The sequence below is a fragment of the Hemitrygon akajei genome, chromosome 22 (assembly GCF_048418815.1).
Source record: "Hemitrygon akajei chromosome 22, sHemAka1.3, whole genome shotgun sequence".
NCBI classification, from domain to species: Eukaryota; Metazoa; Chordata; class Chondrichthyes; order Myliobatiformes; family Dasyatidae; genus Hemitrygon; species Hemitrygon akajei.
The window spans coordinates 57,559,859-57,580,477 of NC_133145.1; the positions used below are offsets into that span (position 1 = coordinate 57,559,859).

Below are 20,619 nucleotides of genomic sequence, written 5' to 3' on the forward strand. Positions count from 1 at the left end.
CCTTTGCATGCCATCTTTAGTTACAGCTGACGGAAGCCCATCTGACTTTTGGATCATCGGGAAGGTTCACGTTGTAAACCCACCCCCACCATCACCATTCACCAGGATCATTTGGCCCAGGAGTTATTCCTAGTCCCTCTTTTGTTCACACAAACCATTCAGTGGTATTTTTATCAGAGTAACTTGTGACAAGCGGGACCTTGCATTCAATCTCACAGAAAATAAATGCAAACCAGCGCAGCCTATCCACGTGCATGGATACCAGGGATAAGGTCAGTGGACCAGATGTGAGCAGCCAACCCAGTCTTTGATCGTTTCTGCTCTGTGTCTCTGGGTTATATCATCCATAACATAATGTATGAGTTGTTCTTCCTGAATTCTAGATCTCAGCCCAAGGCAGATCTGGAATAGATGCCTCAGACCTGCCTGGGGAGTGGTGGTGGGGGTGAGTCATCAGCTGGTTGGTCTGAATAACTGATACTTCCATTTATATCACCCCTCATCACATTAAAGGGATTCGTACTGCAAGTACAGAACAATGACGACTTTAGTCACCAGGACGGCAGCATGTTAGCGTAGTGGTTAGCACAATGCTTTACAGCGCCAGCAAAATCAGCATTTGGTGTTCAGTTCCCACCGCTGTCTGTCAGGAGTTTGTCTGTTCTTCCTTTGACTGTGTGGGTTTCCTCCGGGTGCTCCAGTTCCCTCCCACGTTCCAAAGACGTATGGGTTAACGTTAGTGAGTTGTGGACACCAGAAGCACTCTGCCCCCAGCACATTGATGCCTACAACACATTTCACTGTATGCTTCAATGTACATGTGACAAATAAAGATAATCAGGGACTGTAAGGTATTACCTTTCAGAAGTAAAATCAAAATTTACTTTGACATATTCGAAGGTCAAAATAAATTTATTACCAAAGTACATATACGTCACCATATACTACCTTGAGATTCATTTTCTTGCGGGCATTCACAGGAAAATAAATAATAGAATCTATGAAAAACTATAACACTTTCAACCAACCAATGTGCAAGCAAAGACTAATTGTGCAAATACTTTAAAAAAGTAAATAAATAATACTGAGAGCATAAGTTGTAGAGTCCTTGAAAGTGAGTCTATAAGTTGTGAATATTCAGCTGGCTATACAGTATTTGATAAATAGCAGAGATTTCTACCACAGTTCAAACAGTAGCATAAAAGGTGTAGCATTTAACTCATTCGCTGTGAGAACTTGCATACACTGGTTGCAAGGTATTTTAGGATGTTTTAATGAATCTAGGGGGAAGTTAGTTTTCCCAAAACTATGATATCAGTGATCCTTCTTTTCTTTGTGCTGTTTGTTTTTCCACATTTAACTCCGGCTTAATTTGGAAGGTGGTAGCTCAGCATCTGTGGGCAGCATTAACACTGATCTGCAAATGTTCTGGCAGGTTTCGGTAAAGAGAGAGAAAATCTGTTTAGTATCCATTTCTGCTCCTTCATGACTGGTGCTCTGGGTTGTTGGGTTTCAGTTAACTTAAGAGTGAAGACATAATGACAGCCATCTGTAAAGATACATCACAATTCTTTGTTCTTTTCGCTTCAGGCAAACCTATTTCCTGCAGCTCTTGTCCACTTTGGCTCTGAAGTTAGAATGGGTGAGTAACGCAACCTTACTTATTTTGATTTCCTTGAGTTAATGTTTCAGTGATTTTGTTTTCCTGCCCCTGGATATGTTGTATAATTTCTTCTGGTCTTGGCATAATTATCCTTTCACCTGTTACCTTTTTGGTGTTCGTAATGGACCCCGTATAAAATAATCCATTTCCTATTTCTGCTCCTCCCACTCACAGTCTTAACTAATCAATGTTCAACTTGAATTAACAGCTATGTAGGAAATAAGGTCCTTAAATAACAGTTGATTGACTTGCATAGTTGAATTCAAATGGTCAAACTCAGTTAAACCATGATGAGTCCTAAATACGGGAGATTCTGCAGATGCTGGAAATCCAGAGTAACACATACAAAACGCTGGAGGAACTCAGCAGGTCAGGCAGCATCTATGAAGAGCAATAAACAGTTGACATTTTGGCACAAAATGTCAACTGTTTATTCCTTGCTGTAGGATATATTTAGATAGTTACTTATTTATTGAGATACAGTATGGAACAGGCCCTTCGAGCTGCACCGCCCAGCAGTCTCCCAATTTAATCCTAGCCTAATCACAGGACCTGCTAACTGTGGGAGGAAACCAGAGCACTTGAAGGAAGCCCACACGTTCATGGGGAGAACATACAAACTCCTTAGGCAGCGGTGGGTATTGAACCGGCGTCACTGATACTGTAAAATGTTGTGCTAACCACTATGGTCTGTGCCACCCAGATGCTGTCTGACCTGCTGAATTCCTCCAGCATTCTGTGTGTGGTACCATGACTATTCTTTCGCCTTCCACGTCATTCTTTCAGTTTACTTTAGCAGCTCTCTAAAGCAGAGTTCCCAGCCTGGGTTCCACGGACCCGTTGGTTGATGATCGGGGTGCAAGTCACATCGCTATCTCTAAGGAGTTTAGACATACTCCCCATGATCCCGTGGCTTTCCTCCGGGTGCTCTGGCTTCCTCCCACATTCCGTAGATGTACGGGATAGAATTAGTAAGTTGTAAGCATGCTATGTTGGCGCTGCAAGCGTGGTGACATTTGTGATTTGACGCAAATGACACATTTCACTGGATGTTTCAATTAAGGCCAACAGACATAAGAGCAGAATTAAGCCATTTTGCCCATCAAGTACATCATGGCTGATATATTATCCCTCTCAACCCCATTCTCCCACTTTCTTCCCACAATCTTTGACACCTTTGCTAATTGAGTACCTATCAGCCTCTGTTTTAAATATACCCAGTGACTTGGCCTCCACAGTCATCTGTGGCAATGAATTCCACAGATTCACTACCCTCTGGCTAAAGAAATTTCTCCTCATCTCTGTTCTAAAGGGATGTTTTTCTATTCTGAGGCTGTGCCCTCTGGTCCTGGATTCCCCACTATTGGAAACATCCTCTCCATGTCCACTCTATCCAGGTCTTTCAATATTTGATAGGTATCAATGAGATTTTCCCCTCATTCTTCTAAACTCCACTGAGCGCAGACCCAGGGCGATCAAATGCTACTCACAGGTTAACCCTTTCACTCCAGGGATCATTCTCTTGAATATGCATATGACAACTGAAGCAAATCTAATTGTTGACTTCAGCTGCTAAGTACAGTCAAGCTAAGATGCAGGAAATTACTGCCAAACTGTTATTTTCAGCTGCCTTCATCTGCCACCTGCTTCAGCTGGGGAATGCAGCCCATTATGGAAAGGTTTGTAATGGTTAAAAGTAGTTGCTGTCATTCACAAAGGGCTGGAATTTGCAGCAGTGACAAGTCTAGTGGTAAGCACGGACTTGGCGCTGGGCACTCTGATCTCAAATGACTGGCATATCAGTAAGGTATTCAGTGGGGGTGCCATGATAGCATAGTGGATGGTGTGACGCTACTTGGCTCAGAACGTTGGAGTTTAGAGTTCAATTCTGGCGCCGTCAGTAAGAGGACTGTCCGTTCTCCCTGCGACCGTGTGGGTTTCCTCCCACAGTCCAAAGACGTACCAGTTAGTAGGTTAATTGGTCATTGTAAATTGTCCTGTTGTTAGGTTAGGGTTAAATAGGTGGGTTGCTGGGCAGTGCGGCTTGTTTAACCACAAGGGCCTGTTCTGCACTGTTTCTCTAACTAATAAATAATAAAAAATAATAATAATGAGGCAGTGTCAATATCGCACCTTGAACCTGGGCTTTAAAGGCTTATCCCTTCTCTCAGAGAAAGAATTGACCAAATGATAGGCAGATATAGGATGAACTGGGATATTGTCAGTGATGAAAAGAGAGGAATGAACAAGAGATAAAAGAGAAATATTACAAGAATAGACAGGTGAATGTGCTTGGGAATTGTATTATTACTTGTCCTACACGCAAGTGAATGACAGGGTAGCTGTGTGAAATGTACCATGATTTAAAAAATAGAGAACCAGCTCTCAAGTGATATGGGACCAGAAGACATAGGAGCTTAATTAGGCCATGCTGCCCATCGAGCCTGCTCCACCATTCCATCAGGGCTGATATATTATCACTCTCAACTACCTTCTCCTGCCTTCTCCCCGTATCCTTTGATGCCCTTACTAATCAAGAATTTATCAACCCACCCTAGCAAGAATGAACTATCAGAGAATAGGAGGTGGGTCGCTCCTTTATTTCTAGATAACCTCGGTCTTTGTGAGCTGAAAATGTTCCTTAGTGTTAGATTCTCAGTACATCAAAAAGGGTAATACACCCTGCTCCTAGTGCAAAGCCTCTACTCACTTCTACAAAAATAAAATTTGGACTTGGCAGTTTATTTGTCATGCTGCCTCTGTGGCCTAAAGTGTATTAAATAGATTGGAGGCTACACTTTCAGCCCCTTGTCGGAGCCAGCTGATCTTTGCCAAAAGTGGGACATGAGAGGCTGCCTTCCAGTTTCAGAATCACTTTATTGCCAGTATGTGAAACATACCAAAATTGAAAAAGGACCTAGTGCTTTCTCGGTGTATATGACAAAAAAACTCTTCTCGAGCTTCCAGCTGGGCCAAGATATTGATTTTAACCACCATTTCAATGACAGATTCCGCTATCTTCATAAGGGATGATGATGCCTAGGCATGTCTAGTCCAGTGGTTTATATATTCAACTCCTGTCGTCCAACCCTCCTGATTGGTTAGTCCTCAACCAGTCAGGTTTCCGCTGTTCCACCTCGTTTAAAATTGTATTCCAGCACCTACTTAGAGCGAGATCTTCGACTTCATTCAAGTTCTTATTCTCTCATCTTATTTCAATGGCTTCCTTCACCAGGCAGTTGTAAAAGCCATTGCCACGGCACAGTAGTTCTGCACCATGAAAGTCAATCCAGTGGTCGTTGTGCGCACAGTGTTGTGCAACCGCTGATCTCTTGGGTAACCCTTGTGTTCCTTGATGCGTGTTTCCACTTTGTGTCAGGCGTGGCCAATATACGCTGCTCTGCATTCACAAGGAATCCTGTAATCACCAGCAGTCCTGAGTCCAAGGTCATCTTTGACCAGAATTGATTGTGATTCGGTGCCAAGCATGAAACACAAGACGATGCCGTAAAAGACAACACAACAGCAACCAGTAATTTACAAGACAACAGTGCAAATTGCCATGAACAATCAACAATTAGCAGAACGATCGTGTGCACAAAAGTCAATAATCAACCTTAAATAAATCAAGTTCGAAGTAAAATTTATCATCAGAGTACATACATGTCACCACATACAACCCTGAGATTCTGTTTCTGCGGGCATACTTAGCAAATCTATCTATGGAACGGTAACTGTAAACTTTAAACATTGGGAACTGTAAACTGTAAATAAATATGAACAGACTAATAATTATTAACAAACAAGGAAAGACTATTTAACAGATGTTGTGCAGAGACAGTTTGTGTATTAGACCTGAGTGAGTTTTGTTGAGAACTACTTTCCTGGATAGCTACAGGAGAGAAGCTTCGAAGATGATGTGTAATCCTGGTGATGATGGACCTGTAGCATCTCCCTGATGGCATTTTGGTGAATAGGTGGCTACTAGGGTGAGTGGAGTTAGCAGTCATTTTCTCAGCTCTTGGCTCTGGTGATGAACAGGTCTTTCAATGTCAGTAGCTGACAGCTAACGATCTTCTCCACTGACTGAACCACTCAATGCAACCTGGAGGAGTATAGCACCTCAACATCCAGTAATAGGTCAGGATTCCCTGTCGTGACTGCTCCAGGCTGCCCCCCCATGTTGTGTCCAGGGATCTGTGTGATAGTGAATCAGTAGATGCTTAATTCTTGGCCAAACAACCAAAACCATGACTTCAATGGTATTTATGGGAATTTGTTGTTTCCAAGTTGATTGTTGCAATGGCCTACACATCATTCATAGATTGGTTTTAGTCCAGATCTCACAATAGAGACAAATACTTCCATCACATTTAGAAACTGCTCATATGTGCACTTGAGCTGTGCCCTTCAGGGCCATAACCTAGTGCTGGAGGAAGGAATTATTTGTGTAGCACTTTTTCCAAAGTTCAACATAAATTTTATCATCAAAGTACATCAGTGGCCTCTTTAAAGTGTACATTTCTGTATGTTTGTCATCGTCTGCTGCTGTAGCCTATCCACTTCAAGGTTCAACATGCGTGTTCAGAGAGGCTGTTCTGCACACCACTATTGTAACATGTGTTGTTAAATGAGTTACTCTCGCCTTCCTGTCAGCTTGAACCAGTCTGACGGTTCTCCTCTGACCTCTCTCATTAACGAGGTATTTTCACCCACAGAACTACTGTTCAGTTAAGTGTTTCTTTGTTTTTTGCACCATTCTCTGTAAAATCTAGGACTGTTGTGTGTGAAAATCCCAGGAGTTCAGCAGTTTCTGAGATACTCAAACTACCCTGTCTGGCACCAACAATCATTCCCCGGTCAAAGTCACTTCAATCACATTTCTTCCCCATTGTGATGTTTGGTCTGGACAACAACTGAACCTCTTGACCGTGTCTGCATGTTTTTATGTATTGAGTTGCTGCTATATGACTGGCCGATTAGATATTTGCATTAATAAATGTACAGGTGTACCTAATAAAGTGGCCACTGAGTGTGTGGTATGCTACCTCATTTTCTTGCAGGCATTTACAGGCAAAAAGAAAAAGCAGTAGAACTTATGAAAAACTATGCATGAACTGACAATGACTGACAAACAACCAAAAAGAAGAACTGGTTCAGGAACCCAGTGGTTGTAGGGTAATAACTGTTCTTGAACCTGGTGGTATGCAACCTAAGGCTTAGAGTCATAGAACACTACAACACAGAAACAGACCCTTCAGCCCATCTGGTCCATGTCGAACTATTAATCTGACCAGCCCCATCAATTGCATCGACCTGCACCCGGACCATAGACCTTCATGCCCCTCCCATCCATGAACCCATCCAAATTCCTCTTAAATGTTGAAATTGAACCCGCATCCACCACTTTTGCTGACAGCTCGTTCTACCCTCTGAGTGAAGAAGTTCACCCTCAAATATTTCACCTTTCACCCTTAACCGGTGACTCCTAGTTCTGATCTATGCAACCCAACCTCAGTGGAAAAAAACTTGCTTGTATTTACCCCATCTATATCCCTTATAATCTTGTATACCTCTATCAACATCTCCCCTGTTCCCCTACACTCTTGGGAGGGAGCTTCTGTACTTCCTGCCTGATGGCAGCAGTGAGAAGTGACCCTGGCCCAGATGCTGCTTTCTTGTGGCAGCACTCCTTGTAAATGGGATCAATGGTGGGGATGGTTTTGCCTGTGGTGAATTGCATCACAGTAGCATGAAACTGTTTTACTGTACATTACCTCCTTGTAAACTTTTTACAATTCCATGGAAAAATACACAAGAAAATTTGGAGTCAGTCTCTCTTTTCAAGAGGTGCATCCAATTTCTGATCACAAGCTGATTTGTGCAATATTCTCTCTGTTTCTCCCACATTTAGATTGCTACTTATGTGAAGAGTTTGTGAAGATACCCTCCTCTGTTTCCCAGGCAGACCTTGCTGTAACCAGGTTTGTACTTTCAGTGCTGTCAGATTTGGATATAGTCTTTTGCTAACCCACAGGTAGTTTGTGGAAGTAGCTTTCTGGAATTAAAATCTCACAGATCTGAACTGTTCAATGGCCTTTCCATTACATCTTGTGCTTTTGAAGCAAGCTGTCCCAATCTGTTGGTGAGCTATTCAGTGCAATAGTTGGGTAAGAGATTGACAAGTGTACTTTAATGTGTATTGGGTCACAGCTTCCTTGAGCAAATCCTTTCATTTTTACATCAACTCTTCCTATGCTTGAATAATAATTACCCCATGCTCTTTCTCTGTCACTTTACCTTTTTACGGATGGCACAGTACATAGAACATAGAGATCTACAGGACACTACAGGCCTTTTGGTACACAATGTTGTGTTGACCATGTAACCCCTACCACATAGCTTGCTATTTTTCTAAGCTCCATGTACGTATCTAAGAATCCCTTAAAAGGATCCTATTGTATCCGCTTCCACCACTGCCGTCAGCAGTGCATTCCACACGCCCACCACTCTCTGTGTGAAAAACTTACCCCTGACATCCCCTCGGTACCTATTTCCAAGCACCTTAAAACTATACCCCCTCATGTTAGCCATTTCAGCCCAGGGAAAAAGCCTCTGGCTATCCACGCGATCAATGGCCCTCACCATCTTATACACCTCGATCAGGTCACCTCTCATCCTCCATCGCTCCAAGGAGAAAAGGCCAGGTTCACTCAACCTATTTTCATAAGGTACACCCTCCAATCCAGGCAACATCCTTGTAAATCTCCTCTGCAATCTCTCTGTAGTATCCACGTTCCAAAGATGTATGGGTTAGTGAGGTAATTAGTCACATAGGTATAATTGGGCAATGCAGACTCATTGGGCCAGAAGTTCCGTATCTCTAAATAAACTCCCTATTGAAAGGAAAAAGTAAATTGAAAATCATATACCTAATTTTGAATACCATATAATGCTTCCTCATCAGAACAAGGGGCTGAGTATTGTGGAGAGAGATTGATGGTTTAAAAGCTGACAGTGAAAAGCTGAAAGTGAACTTAAATGGAATATTTAAGGAACAGCAGGTCATTTCTTGACCTCTTAATAACTCTTATAACACTCTTAATAACAGACATCAAGTGGCCTACTCAAATATCTAACCTGTTATTCAATTAGATGAATTGTTCTTTGCGTCAAAATGAATGACATTGATGAAATGTCACATCTTCCTGTGGTAACAGATTGAGATGTATGTTACAGTATTATTAGTTACTAGATGTGTCATTGGGGTCCAATCAATCAAATACTGTTTCTTTGCATTTTCTTAAACTATTTTTTTAAAAACTGCGACTTAATGGGTTCCATCCATAAAGTCAAAGTTTGTCTGGCATTTCATTGACTATTACATCATGTCAAAATCTAGCCGTTGTACTCCCATGTATTAGAGTGTGCGGTGTTGAGCAGTTGAAAGTGAATCAATGGATTATTGTTCCTAGTATGATTGCAGGGAGGCCAGCATGAACAGCCCATCTCCACCGCGATAAAGCAACACCAACTCCGATGGATAGGTCATATCATTCAGATGGCTAACTCACATCTTCACAATCACATCCTTTACTCCCAGTTGAGGGAAGGTCAACAAGCTCCAGGTGGGCAAAGAAAGTGTTTCAAAGGTCACATCGATATCAGCCTGAAGACATTCAATGTTACACCCAAACACTAGGAAGACATTGCACTCAACAGATACACCTGGAGGACATCTGGTCAAGAAGGAGCTGCATCCGGTAAGCCACGGACAAGCAGGAACTATCAAAGGAGAGACTGAACAACCAAAAGACCCAACCACTAACCACAGCCACCACTCTTGTCCACGCTGCACCAGAAACATGGATCCCAGAACTCTCTCTGCAGCCACCTGAGGACCCACCAATAGACAGCCCCTTGGGAGAACATCATACTCGACTCAAGTGATCGCACTACTAGGTTGTAACCAGTTTTGACTTCATTATTCAAGCACACAGTGATTGGCTGATACTATTGTTAATGTTCTTTTGTTTTACTAACCGTACAAACTGGCTGGAATTTATCACCAAACTCAAGCTGAAACTCATTATCTACAGTGGTGATGTTTCACTGTAAAAGGTGTTGCATGAATATTTTTACAAGATATTTAAGGTCTTATTTTAGACATTGTGATTTAGTCCTGATGGTATTCAATTGTTGGAGTCGGAGAGCACAGGTAATGTTTAACAGCTGCTTGATTTTTCTGGCACACGATCTTCATGAGCACAGGTATCTTCATCAACTGTTTGCCTTTCCCATGGTTACTTAATCACCTTAAATAATGAGATAATCAGAATATGTAACTTAGATTTTGCAATTACAAACAAGAATGACAATATCAAATAATAACTGCAAAATAAACTTCTATAGATGCCCCATGGCCTGTTATGGATACACCAATGCTTTTGAATGGAAAATCCTACAAAAATTAGTGGCTACGGCCCAGTCCATCACGGGTAAAGCCTTCCCCACCACTGAGCACATCTACACGGGGTTTTGTCACAGGAAAGCAGCATCCATCGTTGGGGACCCTCACCACCCAGGACATGCTGTCTTCTCATCGTTGCCATCAGGAAAAAGGTACAGAAGCCGCAGGTCCCACAGGACCAGGTTCAAGAACAGTTATTAACCCTCAACCATCAGGCTCTTGAACCAGAAGGAGTAACTTCACTCGCCTCATCACTGAATTTTTCCCACAACCTATGGACTCACTTTCAACAACCTTTCATCTCATGTTATCAATATTTATTGCTTATTTATGTATTTTTTTGTATTTGCATAGCTTGTCTTTTGCACATTGCTTGTCCATCCTTTTGGGCGCGGTCTTTCAATGATTCTATTGTGTTTCTTAGATTTGCTGTGTATGCCTACAAGAAAACAAATCTCAGGGTTGTATATGGTGACATATGCATCCTTTGATTATAAATTTACTTTGAATGTTGAAGATGTATAATTAAAAATATTCTTTGATTGACTACCTCACTCAGATTGGGGCACCACAGTAGCTAGTACTTAGTGCAATGCTAGTACAGCGTGAGGTGTTCCGGAGTTTGGAGTTCAATCCACTGCCGTCTGTAAGGACTTTATATGTTCTCCCTGTGACTGCATGGGCTTCCTCCCACAGTCCAAAGTAGGTTAGTAGGTTAGTTGGACATTGTAAATTGTCCTCTGATTAGGCTGATGTCAAATAGGTGGGTTGCTGGGCAGCACAGCTCATTCCGTGCTTCACCTCCAAATTAAAAAAAAAATTAAAATTGCGTCGTCAAATGCAAAATGGTACTTTCGGAAAGCAGCAGTGAAAGAACTTTAGGTGTAGTAGGAGGGAAACTTTAGGTAGTAGCAGCCATCATTCCAGTGCCAAAGAAAGCAACAGTAACCTGCCTAAATGACTATCATCCAGTGGCATTAACATCAACCATTAGGAAATGCTTTGAGCGGCTGGTCATGGAGACATTAAAGCCTTTCTCCAGGCTACATTGGATCCCTTCCAGTTCACTTATCGCTCAAATTGATCCACTGATGATTCACAGACAGATAGACAGACATACTTTATTGATCCCGAGGGAAATTGGGTTTCGTTACAGCCACACCAACCAAAAATAGTGAAGAAATATAGCAATATAAAACCATAAATAATTAAATAATAATAACTTAATCATGCCAAGTTAATCAATAGCCTTTGTCCTGTCCCACCTGGAAAATGGGGTCTCATATGCCAAACTGCTGTTTATAGACTTCAGTTCAGCATTTAACACCATCATACCCAGAAACCAGTGGAGAAACTGTCCTCACTGGGTCTAAACACCTCCCTCTGCAACTGGATCCTGGACTTAGTAGAAAAGCCACAGTCAGTCTGTGTGGGCAGCGATCTCTCATTACACTGAGCGCTGGTACTCCCCGACGCTGTGTGCTCAGCCCGCTGCTGTTCACACTCCTGACGCATGACTGGGTCGCAGGATCCAGCTCAAACCGTGTCAACAAATTTGTGGATGACACAACAGCAGTTGGCCAATGATGAGCTGGAGTACAGAGAGGAAGTGGAGCAGCTGATGGACTGGTGTGAAAAGAGCAACTTTCGTCTGAATGTGGAAAAGACCGAGGAAATTATTGTGGACTTCAGGAAGGTGCAGAAAACCATCCCCCTCTGTGAATACATGGATACTCCGTGGAGAGTTAAGTGCACCAAGTTCCTGCGAGTTCACATCACAGATGACCTCACGTAGTCCCTTAATATCACCTCCCTGAACAAGAATGCACAGCAGTGTCTCCAAACAAGGCTACCCCACCCCATCTTAACTGTCTTTTACAAGAGCACTATTGAGAGCATCCTGACGAGCTGCATCTCTACCTGGTATGGGAGCAGCCGAGCATTGGGCTGGAAGTCCCAACAAAGGACTGTGAGTACAGCTGAGTGGATCATCGGGGTCTCCCTACCATCCACTGGGGATATTTATAAGGAGTGTTCCATACGCAGGACCCTCAGTATTATTAAGGATCTCACCCATACATCCAGCATCCTCGTTGACTTGCTACCATCAGGCAGGAGACTCAAAACAGCACTGGTCAGGATAGGAAACAGCTTCTTCCCTCAGGCCATTAGGCTTCTCAACTCCTTGCCACATCAAATTCAAAGTGTCACTGGTTAATCTGTTCTGTGCCTTACAAAATTTAATTTATGCACTTTAGTTTGTTCATATGTAGATTTCATCCTTACTTTCACAAGTTATGAGTTATGTGTGCTGTGTGTTCTACAGTGTTTTACACCCTGGGTCAGAGAAATGTTGTCTCGTTTGACAGCATGCATGTGTATAGTAAAATGACAATAAACTTGACCTGACTTGATTTAAAAGTTATTAAGTCTGTTTCCATTCTTCAATACTGAATGTATTCAGATTGTAACTAAACTGGTGAAACTTGTTTTCCTTCATTAGCCCTCTGGTTCTTTTGCAATACTTCAACTCTGTGTCTTCTCGTTACTGACTCTTCCCTCAGTGGAAGAGCTTGGCACCAAGCCTAGCCACTGCCTCTTAGGAAGAACAGTCATGGGGGGACTGCACCAGGTTTACTTGAGCTGGAACAAGTCAACTGCTGGAGGAACTCAGTGGGCAAGACAGATCTCTGGAGGCAAAGGGATCATCGACATTTTGGGTCAAAACCTTGCGTCAGGACTACAGTTGCAGCTGCAGTGAGGGACTTAATTTTTGTGGGAAGACTATGTAACACCCTGGGAAAGGTTTCATTGTTAACGTAATGGTCTTTCCGTAGAAGCAGTGTTTGGGTTATGGTTAGAGATAACGGGTTTGGAATGTGAGCCAGCTCCTTTCTTTGGCGGGAGATGAAGAGGGAAGGAGCTGGAGAGAATCGGCTGTTGGATTTGACCTGGTGGGGAACCGTGATTCGATGGAGCAAGGTGCTGAGATAGACTGAGGGTTGGTGAATATGACTTTTGGAAGAGTTGAGCTCCAACTTGTGCACATTTGACTATTTAAAAATAACAGGCCCTTTTTTGTTGTTTTCTTTTTTTCTTTACTAACCCTTTAGCTAAGTTAAGATTCATAAATATAATTCCTTTAATCATATGCAGTGAGCTATCTATTATTTCTTGACTCTGAGTTGTAACAGGGTAGCAGGTTATGCAGCATCCACACAAACCGGGGTTTAGGGTGGGGGAGCTGCCCCAATCTTACAGTTTTGGCAGGACTGGAGTGTGTATTCCCTAGACTTACACAACCAAGGAAACCAGTGGGGTTTTAACTAGATTTAGATTTCAGACTTAATTATCACTTTTACATCGAAATATGCAATGAAATGTGTCGTTTGCATGAACAACCAACACACCCAAGGACATGTTGGGGGCAGACCGCAATGGAAGCTGGATTGAGGATTCTTTAAAGACAACTCAGGGAAAATGTAAGAAGTTCAAAGTATACTTATTATTATCAAATTAAATATGTCACCATATTCTACCCTGAAATATTTTTTTGCAGGCATTCACAGTAAATACAAAGAAATACAATAGAATCAATGAAAAGCCACACACAAAGACTGACAAACAACCGATGTACAAAAGATGACAAACTGTGCAAATACAAAAAAAAGTAAATAATGCTCAGGATATGATTTATAGAGTCCTTGAAAGGTGCTCAAAAACATTGAGTTGTTTTGGTGGATCAGGAAAAACTATTTTTTCTCCAGGAACACAGGAACAGGGTCTAGAGTGATTATCAAAGTTTGACTACTTTTTAAAATGGTGAGTGAAAATGATTTGCAATGTGCTGCCCTGGAGTACTTTGGAAGCAGATGTAGCAACTTTCGAAAGAAGTCTGTATGCGCTCTTGGAAAGGAGAAATTGGCAGAGCTCTGGGGAAAGTGGAAAGGAGTGGCACAGACTGAATAAACTTTTCAAAGGACTGGCACAGGTACAACGTGGTGAATGGTCTCCTGCTCTCTGCTTCTAACTCCTGATTCCAAGAACAACTATTAGTGCCTTCAACGCCTGCAAACCTTATACACATTTCAAAGAAGAAAAACTTTCTAATGTCGGTAACACAAGACTTTCCAAATGGGTTCCTTGACCAGAAGCCCTCCACAGGAATGCACATATGCCTAAACGGTATTTTGTTAATTATTTGAATCCAAACACCCAAAAAGCTTCCTTTAAAAAAAATGTTAATTCTTTAACAGTTTGCCTCCTCTTTTGCCACAATGAGGCCACTCTCAGTGTGGAGGAGCAACACCTCATATTCCATCTGGGTAGCCTCCAACCTGATGGCAGGAACATTGATTTCTCTTTCCAGTACTTTTTACTCCCTCCCTCTTTCCCTCTCTATTCCCCACTCTAGCCTCTTGCCCCTTCTCACCTGCCTATTAAATGCCCCTAGTGCCCCCCTTCTTCCCTTTCTCTCATGGTCCATTCTCCTCTCCTTTCAGATTATTCCTTCTCCAGCTCTTCGCCTACCACCTTCTACCTTGTCCTCCTTCCCCCCCCAAAACCAATTATTCTTCTGTCTTTTCCCTTCCTTTCCAGTCCTGAAGAAGGTCTCAGCCCGAAACGTCAACTGTTCAGTTCCACAGATGCTGCCTGACCTGCTGAGTTCCTCCAGCATTTTATGTGTGTTGCTCTGGATTTCCAGCATCTGCAGAATCTCTTGTGTTTGCTAATTCTTCAGCTCATTTTCTAAGACTGAGACTATCTAAAGACAGAACAGTTATAAGTGTCCTTGGGTAGCAGGGGCATCATTCCTTTTAAAAGGAATCACTGTTATTCTTGGCATCATTGTGGGTGCATTAGATAAGAAAGCTTGCATTATCATTTTCTGTCTAACCATAGCCCTGTGGTCTGCAAGATCGACTGAGACCATACTGATAAAGGGTCTCGGCCCGAAACATCAACTGGACTTTTTTCCATAGATGCTGCCTGGCCTGCTGAGTTCGTCCAGCATTTTCTGTGTGTTCCATATAATCTTCCGTTGGTTGCTGGAGAGATAGTTGGTTTTGAGTTGCACTTGTAGATATGACTACCTCTTCTCAAGTCATTACATCTTGCTGAATGGTTGGCTGGGAGAGACGTGGGATCCTGATGCTTTTGTAATCCAAAGGTTCTTTGGAAGTCGGGAATGAGGCATAAAACTTGATGTTTACAATTTTTTTAATGAAGTGTTACAAGAGTGGAAAACGATCAAGAAAGTGGAGCCAATATAACAAAAGACAAAGGAAAAAGCAGTTCTGGTTGTCTCATACTCTGTGTAGAGATAATCACAAACATTCCAGTGATAACAATTAACCTATAAAATCCCCAGATTCCACTATTGTGACAGCTGCTACTAAAAACTAGTAAGTTTCTATAAAAATACAGGGGCAACTGTAGTGTAATTACTGGAAAATTCACTGAATTATTACATGTACTGTATAAAGGTGATTATATAAAAATACAAGTAATCATAGGAAAGTTAAACTACAAGAAAAATAATAATTCTACACTACGAGCCAGCAGACTTGTACATACACCACTGTGCAAAAGCCTTCGGCACATACACATATATAGCGAGGATACCTAAGACTTTTTCACAGTACTGTATATTGGTTAAAAATTGGAAGGTGCTTGGAAACAAAAGTAAGAGTACTTAGCTTTGTATTAGCTCCGTAGTATTAAGTGTTACTTGATAACAGGAAAGACGTGATATGCCGTACTGTCCAAAAGTCTTAGGCACATGTAAAAAAAAATTCTGTAAAGCGAAAATGCTTTCAAAAACAATGAAATTAAAAGTTTCTAAATATCAAAAAAAATAATAAAAAGCAGTAAACAGTAAAACAATTAAATCAAATCAATATTTGGTCTGACCACCCTTTGCCTATAAAACTGCATCATCAATTCTCTTAGGTACACTGTCGTGCGGTTCTGTAAGAAAATCAGCTGGTAGGTTGTTCCAAGCAACTTCTGCAGACTTCGGCTGTCACTCTTTCTTCTGTCTCTGCAGGTAGTCTCAAGCAGCCTCGATGATGTTGAGATCAGGGCTCTGTGGAGGCCATAGCATCTTGTTGCAGAACTCCCTGTTCTTCCTTTCACTGAAGATAGTTCTTTATGACCTTGGCCGTGTGTTTGGGGTCATTGTCCTGCTGCAGAATAAAGTCTGAACCAATCAGATGCCTTCCTGATGGATGAGAACCTGCTTGTACTTCTCAACATTGAGGATTCCATAAAGTCTAACCAGATCACCAACTCCATTTGCAGAAATGCAGTCCTAAACCCGCAGGGAACCTCTGCCGTGCTTCACTGTTGTCTGCAGTCACTCTCCAAACTGCCTCCTGTTTGAGCCAATAATTTCAAATTTTGACTAGTCAATCCAGAGCACTTGCTGCCAATGTTCAGCAAACCAGTCCTTGTGCTTTTGTGCATAGGTTTTGTTCCCACTTTGAAGGAATGGCTTTTTAGCAGCAACTCTTCCATGAAGACCACTTCTGACAAGACTTCTCCAGACTATAGAGGGGTGTACTTGGGTTTCTGTGAGTTCAAAGCTGATAGCAGTGCTGGATCACTTCCGATTTAGGAGGGATATCAGTTTAATGTACTTCTTGTCTGCTGCACTCAGTTTTCGTGGCTGATCACTGCACTTCTCATCCTCAGCCTTGCACGATTCTTTGTGTTTCTTCAGAAGAGCTTGGACAGCACATCTTGAAACTCCTGTCTGCCGCAAGATTTCTGCTTGGGAGAGACCTTGCTGATGCAGGCTGACCACTTTGTGTCGTGTTGCTGTGTTCACTCGCACCTTGGTGCAGGAATTGATGATTTGAAGGATAAACCATCACATCTGTCAAACCCTCACCTTTTCGTTTGATTGTCCTTCACCTAGTTTGATTCCTTCTCTGCCCGTTTCTGTTCCAGTGAATCAATATAGTTCATTCAACTCATTATGTCATTGATCGTTAGCACCTTTTTGTTATCTTTGTTTAATCATACACTAGTCTATACACCTACAAAGTAACCAAGTTTTTATTTGAAAAGTGGTCTATTACTTAATATCAAAGGTTCATTTATTATCAAAGTATGTGTCTATATACAACTCTGAAATTCATCTTCTCCAGATAGCCATGAAACAAAGAAAGAGCATGAAAGTCTTTTGGAGAGAAACATCAAACCCACCCCACCCCTGTATAAAACAGGACAGCATCCCGATCATCAACCCCACCCCCTGCACAAAACAGTACAGGGACATCGACTCCCAGAAAAAAATCCCTCCCCTGCACAAAAAGCGAACAGAACATCAACCCCCAAACCCCTCCCCTCACACCACAAAATAGAAAAGGAACAAACCATTAAAAAAAACACAGAATATAAAAACCGTAAGTCTGAAAAACATTCACAGTCCATAAACACAGTAGTTCAATCCATAAACGCAAAACCACGATACCATCCTGTGATATCACCGACAGTCAACAGCAGAGAGGGATTCCACGCGAGGCAGAGAGGCCTACCCTCCTGCCACAGCGATGGGCTACTCAAAGACTGCTTCTCCGGCAGCATTACTTTCTTTAAGGAAATACAAAGATTTCTCTAACATTTAACTTACTGGAAAATGAATGTTTGGAAATCTAAAATTTGCTCTTTTCTACAGACAAGCTAATGCAAAAGACAAAAAATAAATATCGAAAACAATATATAAAAAAAATTTAGAGAAGATTTTTGCACAATATTGTGTAAGTGCCTAAGACGTTTGCACAGAGCTGTCTATGTGCTAAGTTACTGTAAGATAGTAGAAAATAAAATTCTAGGCACACAGAACAGATTTCTGTTGCTTCCTTGGTGAATGTACTTTCAGTGCTTGTTGCTGTGATATCAATTAAATGTACTGTTAATGGGCTAGCATTTTCTATATGGTTATCCTTCCCGTGATGTAGTGGTGCAGAGCACAGACTGGAGGAGGCCTAGAGTGGAAACCAAACGATTCCTCACATACATAAGACCTGAGAGACGTCCACCAGCAAATGGTGTGAGGTGCTGTGCCAGAGGCCAGGGGCCAGCTCGTCACTCATCCCCTCAGCCGCTCCAAACAAAAAAGAACTCTTCCTTATCTCAAGGAATTAAATTGCTTTTCTGTCGACTTCTCTTTTAAGTTTCGCTCTCACCATTTGGCTCCAGTGGCTTCAGCTGGGAATTAGAAGAGTTCACAATACGTGATATCTTCCAGGTTTTTGAAATCTGTGTGGCCCTGCTTCACAGCAGCAGACTAATCTGTCTGTAATCAGAAAGAAGTGAGCCAGAATTCTACTTACTTGTTTATTTAGTGGTACCGTGCTTCCGTCCCAACGAGCCCACGCCATCCAATTACACCCATGTGACCAGTTTACCCGCTACCCCATAGGTCTTCGAAATGTGGGAGGAAACCTACACGGTCACGGGGAGAGCGCACAAACTCATTAGAGACAGTGGTGGGAATTGAACCTGGGTTACGCTGACCACTATGCCATTGTGCTGCCCATTTTTTTCCCTTCTTTCCTGAGAAAGCACTTAGTTTGGCCACTGCAATTTCACAGAATGCACATCTGTATCAAGCCATGGTACTACTGTATGCCATTTCCTATCAGAGTCACCTTATATACAGGTACTCCTACACCAGCGTCACTTGCAGTCTAAGTAAGCTAATCTTATGTATTTATATTTATTGTATCCTTTATGCTTATTGTGTTTCTTGTGCTGCACCAAAGTTCAAAGTAAATTTATTATTGAATTACATAGTTGGGGCTTTGCTGTTGCTTGCATGGTGGGTGTTGAGTGCTGAAGCTTTCTGCAGGACTAAGTGACGGGGGGTCGATGGTGCTTGCTGCTGCTTGTGTGTGGGAGGGGGCAGGGGGCTCTGGGGTTCTCAAGTTTTTTTGTGTTATTCATTCTCCCTTCGGTTTTGAGGATGTCTGTGGAGAGTAAGGATTTCAGGTTGTATATTGTATATGTTCTCTGACATTAAACGGAACCTTCAAACCATATACGTCGCTGTATACAACGCTGAGATTCATTTTCTTGCGGGCAATCACAGTAAAGCCAAGAAACATAACTGACATAATGAAAGACCACATCCAACAAGGCATACAAACAACCAATGTGCAAAAAACAAGCTCTGCAAATACAAAAGAAAAATAATAATAAATAAATATCGAGAGAATGTGGTGAAGAGTCCTTGAAAGTGAGTCCATATGTTGTGTGAATAGTTCCGGATGGGATCCAGGGTAACAATCGTTTCGTTAATCCTTATACTAGTGTATGGAAGAATGACCATAAACAATCTTGAATCTTGAAGCTGATCATAGGACGGAGGGATTGGAAGTCAGCGTTTTCCTGTTTTGCTGTTGACACCTTTGCAATGAAAGGTTTCTCCCTCAGACATCAGGATTCACAATACCAAGCCACAGAAAATATGCTTTTACAGGTCACACTGGGGAGCAGTCTGTAGTCTGCGCAACAGGATATCTTGCTTGGATTCCTCAGGAAGTCTTTTTTAACAGAGGGCCGTCGCATACCCTCAGCTGCCAGGTGACTTGCTTATGTGGTGTAAAGACAGATCAGATAGACAAACCAGGGCAGCTGAAGCAACGTGTGATTAGCGTACTGGCTTTTGTCTGTTTGATTTAACCCCTGTAGCTTTGAGGCTCTCTGATCAGCTAATTACCTCCTGGGTCACCAAATCCCCTTTGTTCATGGTGACAGGGTTCTCTTAGAACCCTGCATGGGTCTTAAGCCTGAAAGTGGTGTCCAAGTTGTGTGCAATTCCTAAAGGTCCGTTCTCTTTCTTCTTCAGCTGCATTCCCAGGTGTTCGACCCCCTCTACTAGTTCACTGACTTCCGAAGCAGCGCTTCAGCCCCTTGCGAGGAGTGAGGAAGACAAGGAGATGAGGAGAGCACCTACAACAAACGCAGCCGGTTCTAAGCCAGTTCCCACTGAGCCGAATAAAGTTCCCAAATGGCTCAAGCTGCCAGGTAAATGGGGCTTCTCTTACAGTAATGTTGAAATCTCAAAACCTTTTCTTTAGATAATACAAAAAGCACAGGGAAGCACTTTAAGACCATAAGACGTAGGAGCAGAATTAGGCCATTCAGCCCATCAAGTCTGCTCTGTTCAGAGGGATAATAAATCGACTGATGTATTATCCCTCAGAACCTCATTTTCCTGCCTTCTCCCCATATCTTCAGATGCCCTTACTAATCAAGAGCCTATCAACCCTGGCTTTAAATAAACCCAGTGACAGCTGCCTTGCTGTGTATCTCTGATTTGCAGTATGGACATCATCGAGTGGCTGTGCCCTCATCCATTCACGTACAGTACTGTGCAAAAGTTTTTATGTAGCTAGGGTGCCTAAGACTTTTGCACAGTACTGTATTTATCAATAATGAGCGGAGAGCGAGTTTATAAATCTGGCGGGAGCAA

At 42.2% G+C, this 20,619-nt stretch overlaps 1 protein-coding gene across 2 annotated transcripts in view; it reads left to right on the top strand.

Annotated features, from left to right (window-relative positions):
* Window positions 1–20,619, top strand: part of aspscr1 (ASPSCR1 tether for SLC2A4, UBX domain containing) — a 290,192-nt gene that overhangs the window by 264,314 nt on the left and 5,259 nt on the right. Inside the window, exons 14-16 of one of the 2 annotated variants that reach the window (XM_073026315.1) lie at window positions 1,591–1,642; window positions 7,578–7,647; window positions 19,993–20,171. In XM_073026315.1, the coding sequence (XP_072882416.1) occupies window positions 1,591–1,642; window positions 7,578–7,647; window positions 19,993–20,171 (301 nt within the window). Of the gene's footprint in view, window positions 1–1,590; window positions 1,643–7,577; window positions 7,648–19,992; window positions 20,172–20,619 lie in introns of those variants that run through there. The other variant, XR_012095994.1, reaches the window with a different exon arrangement.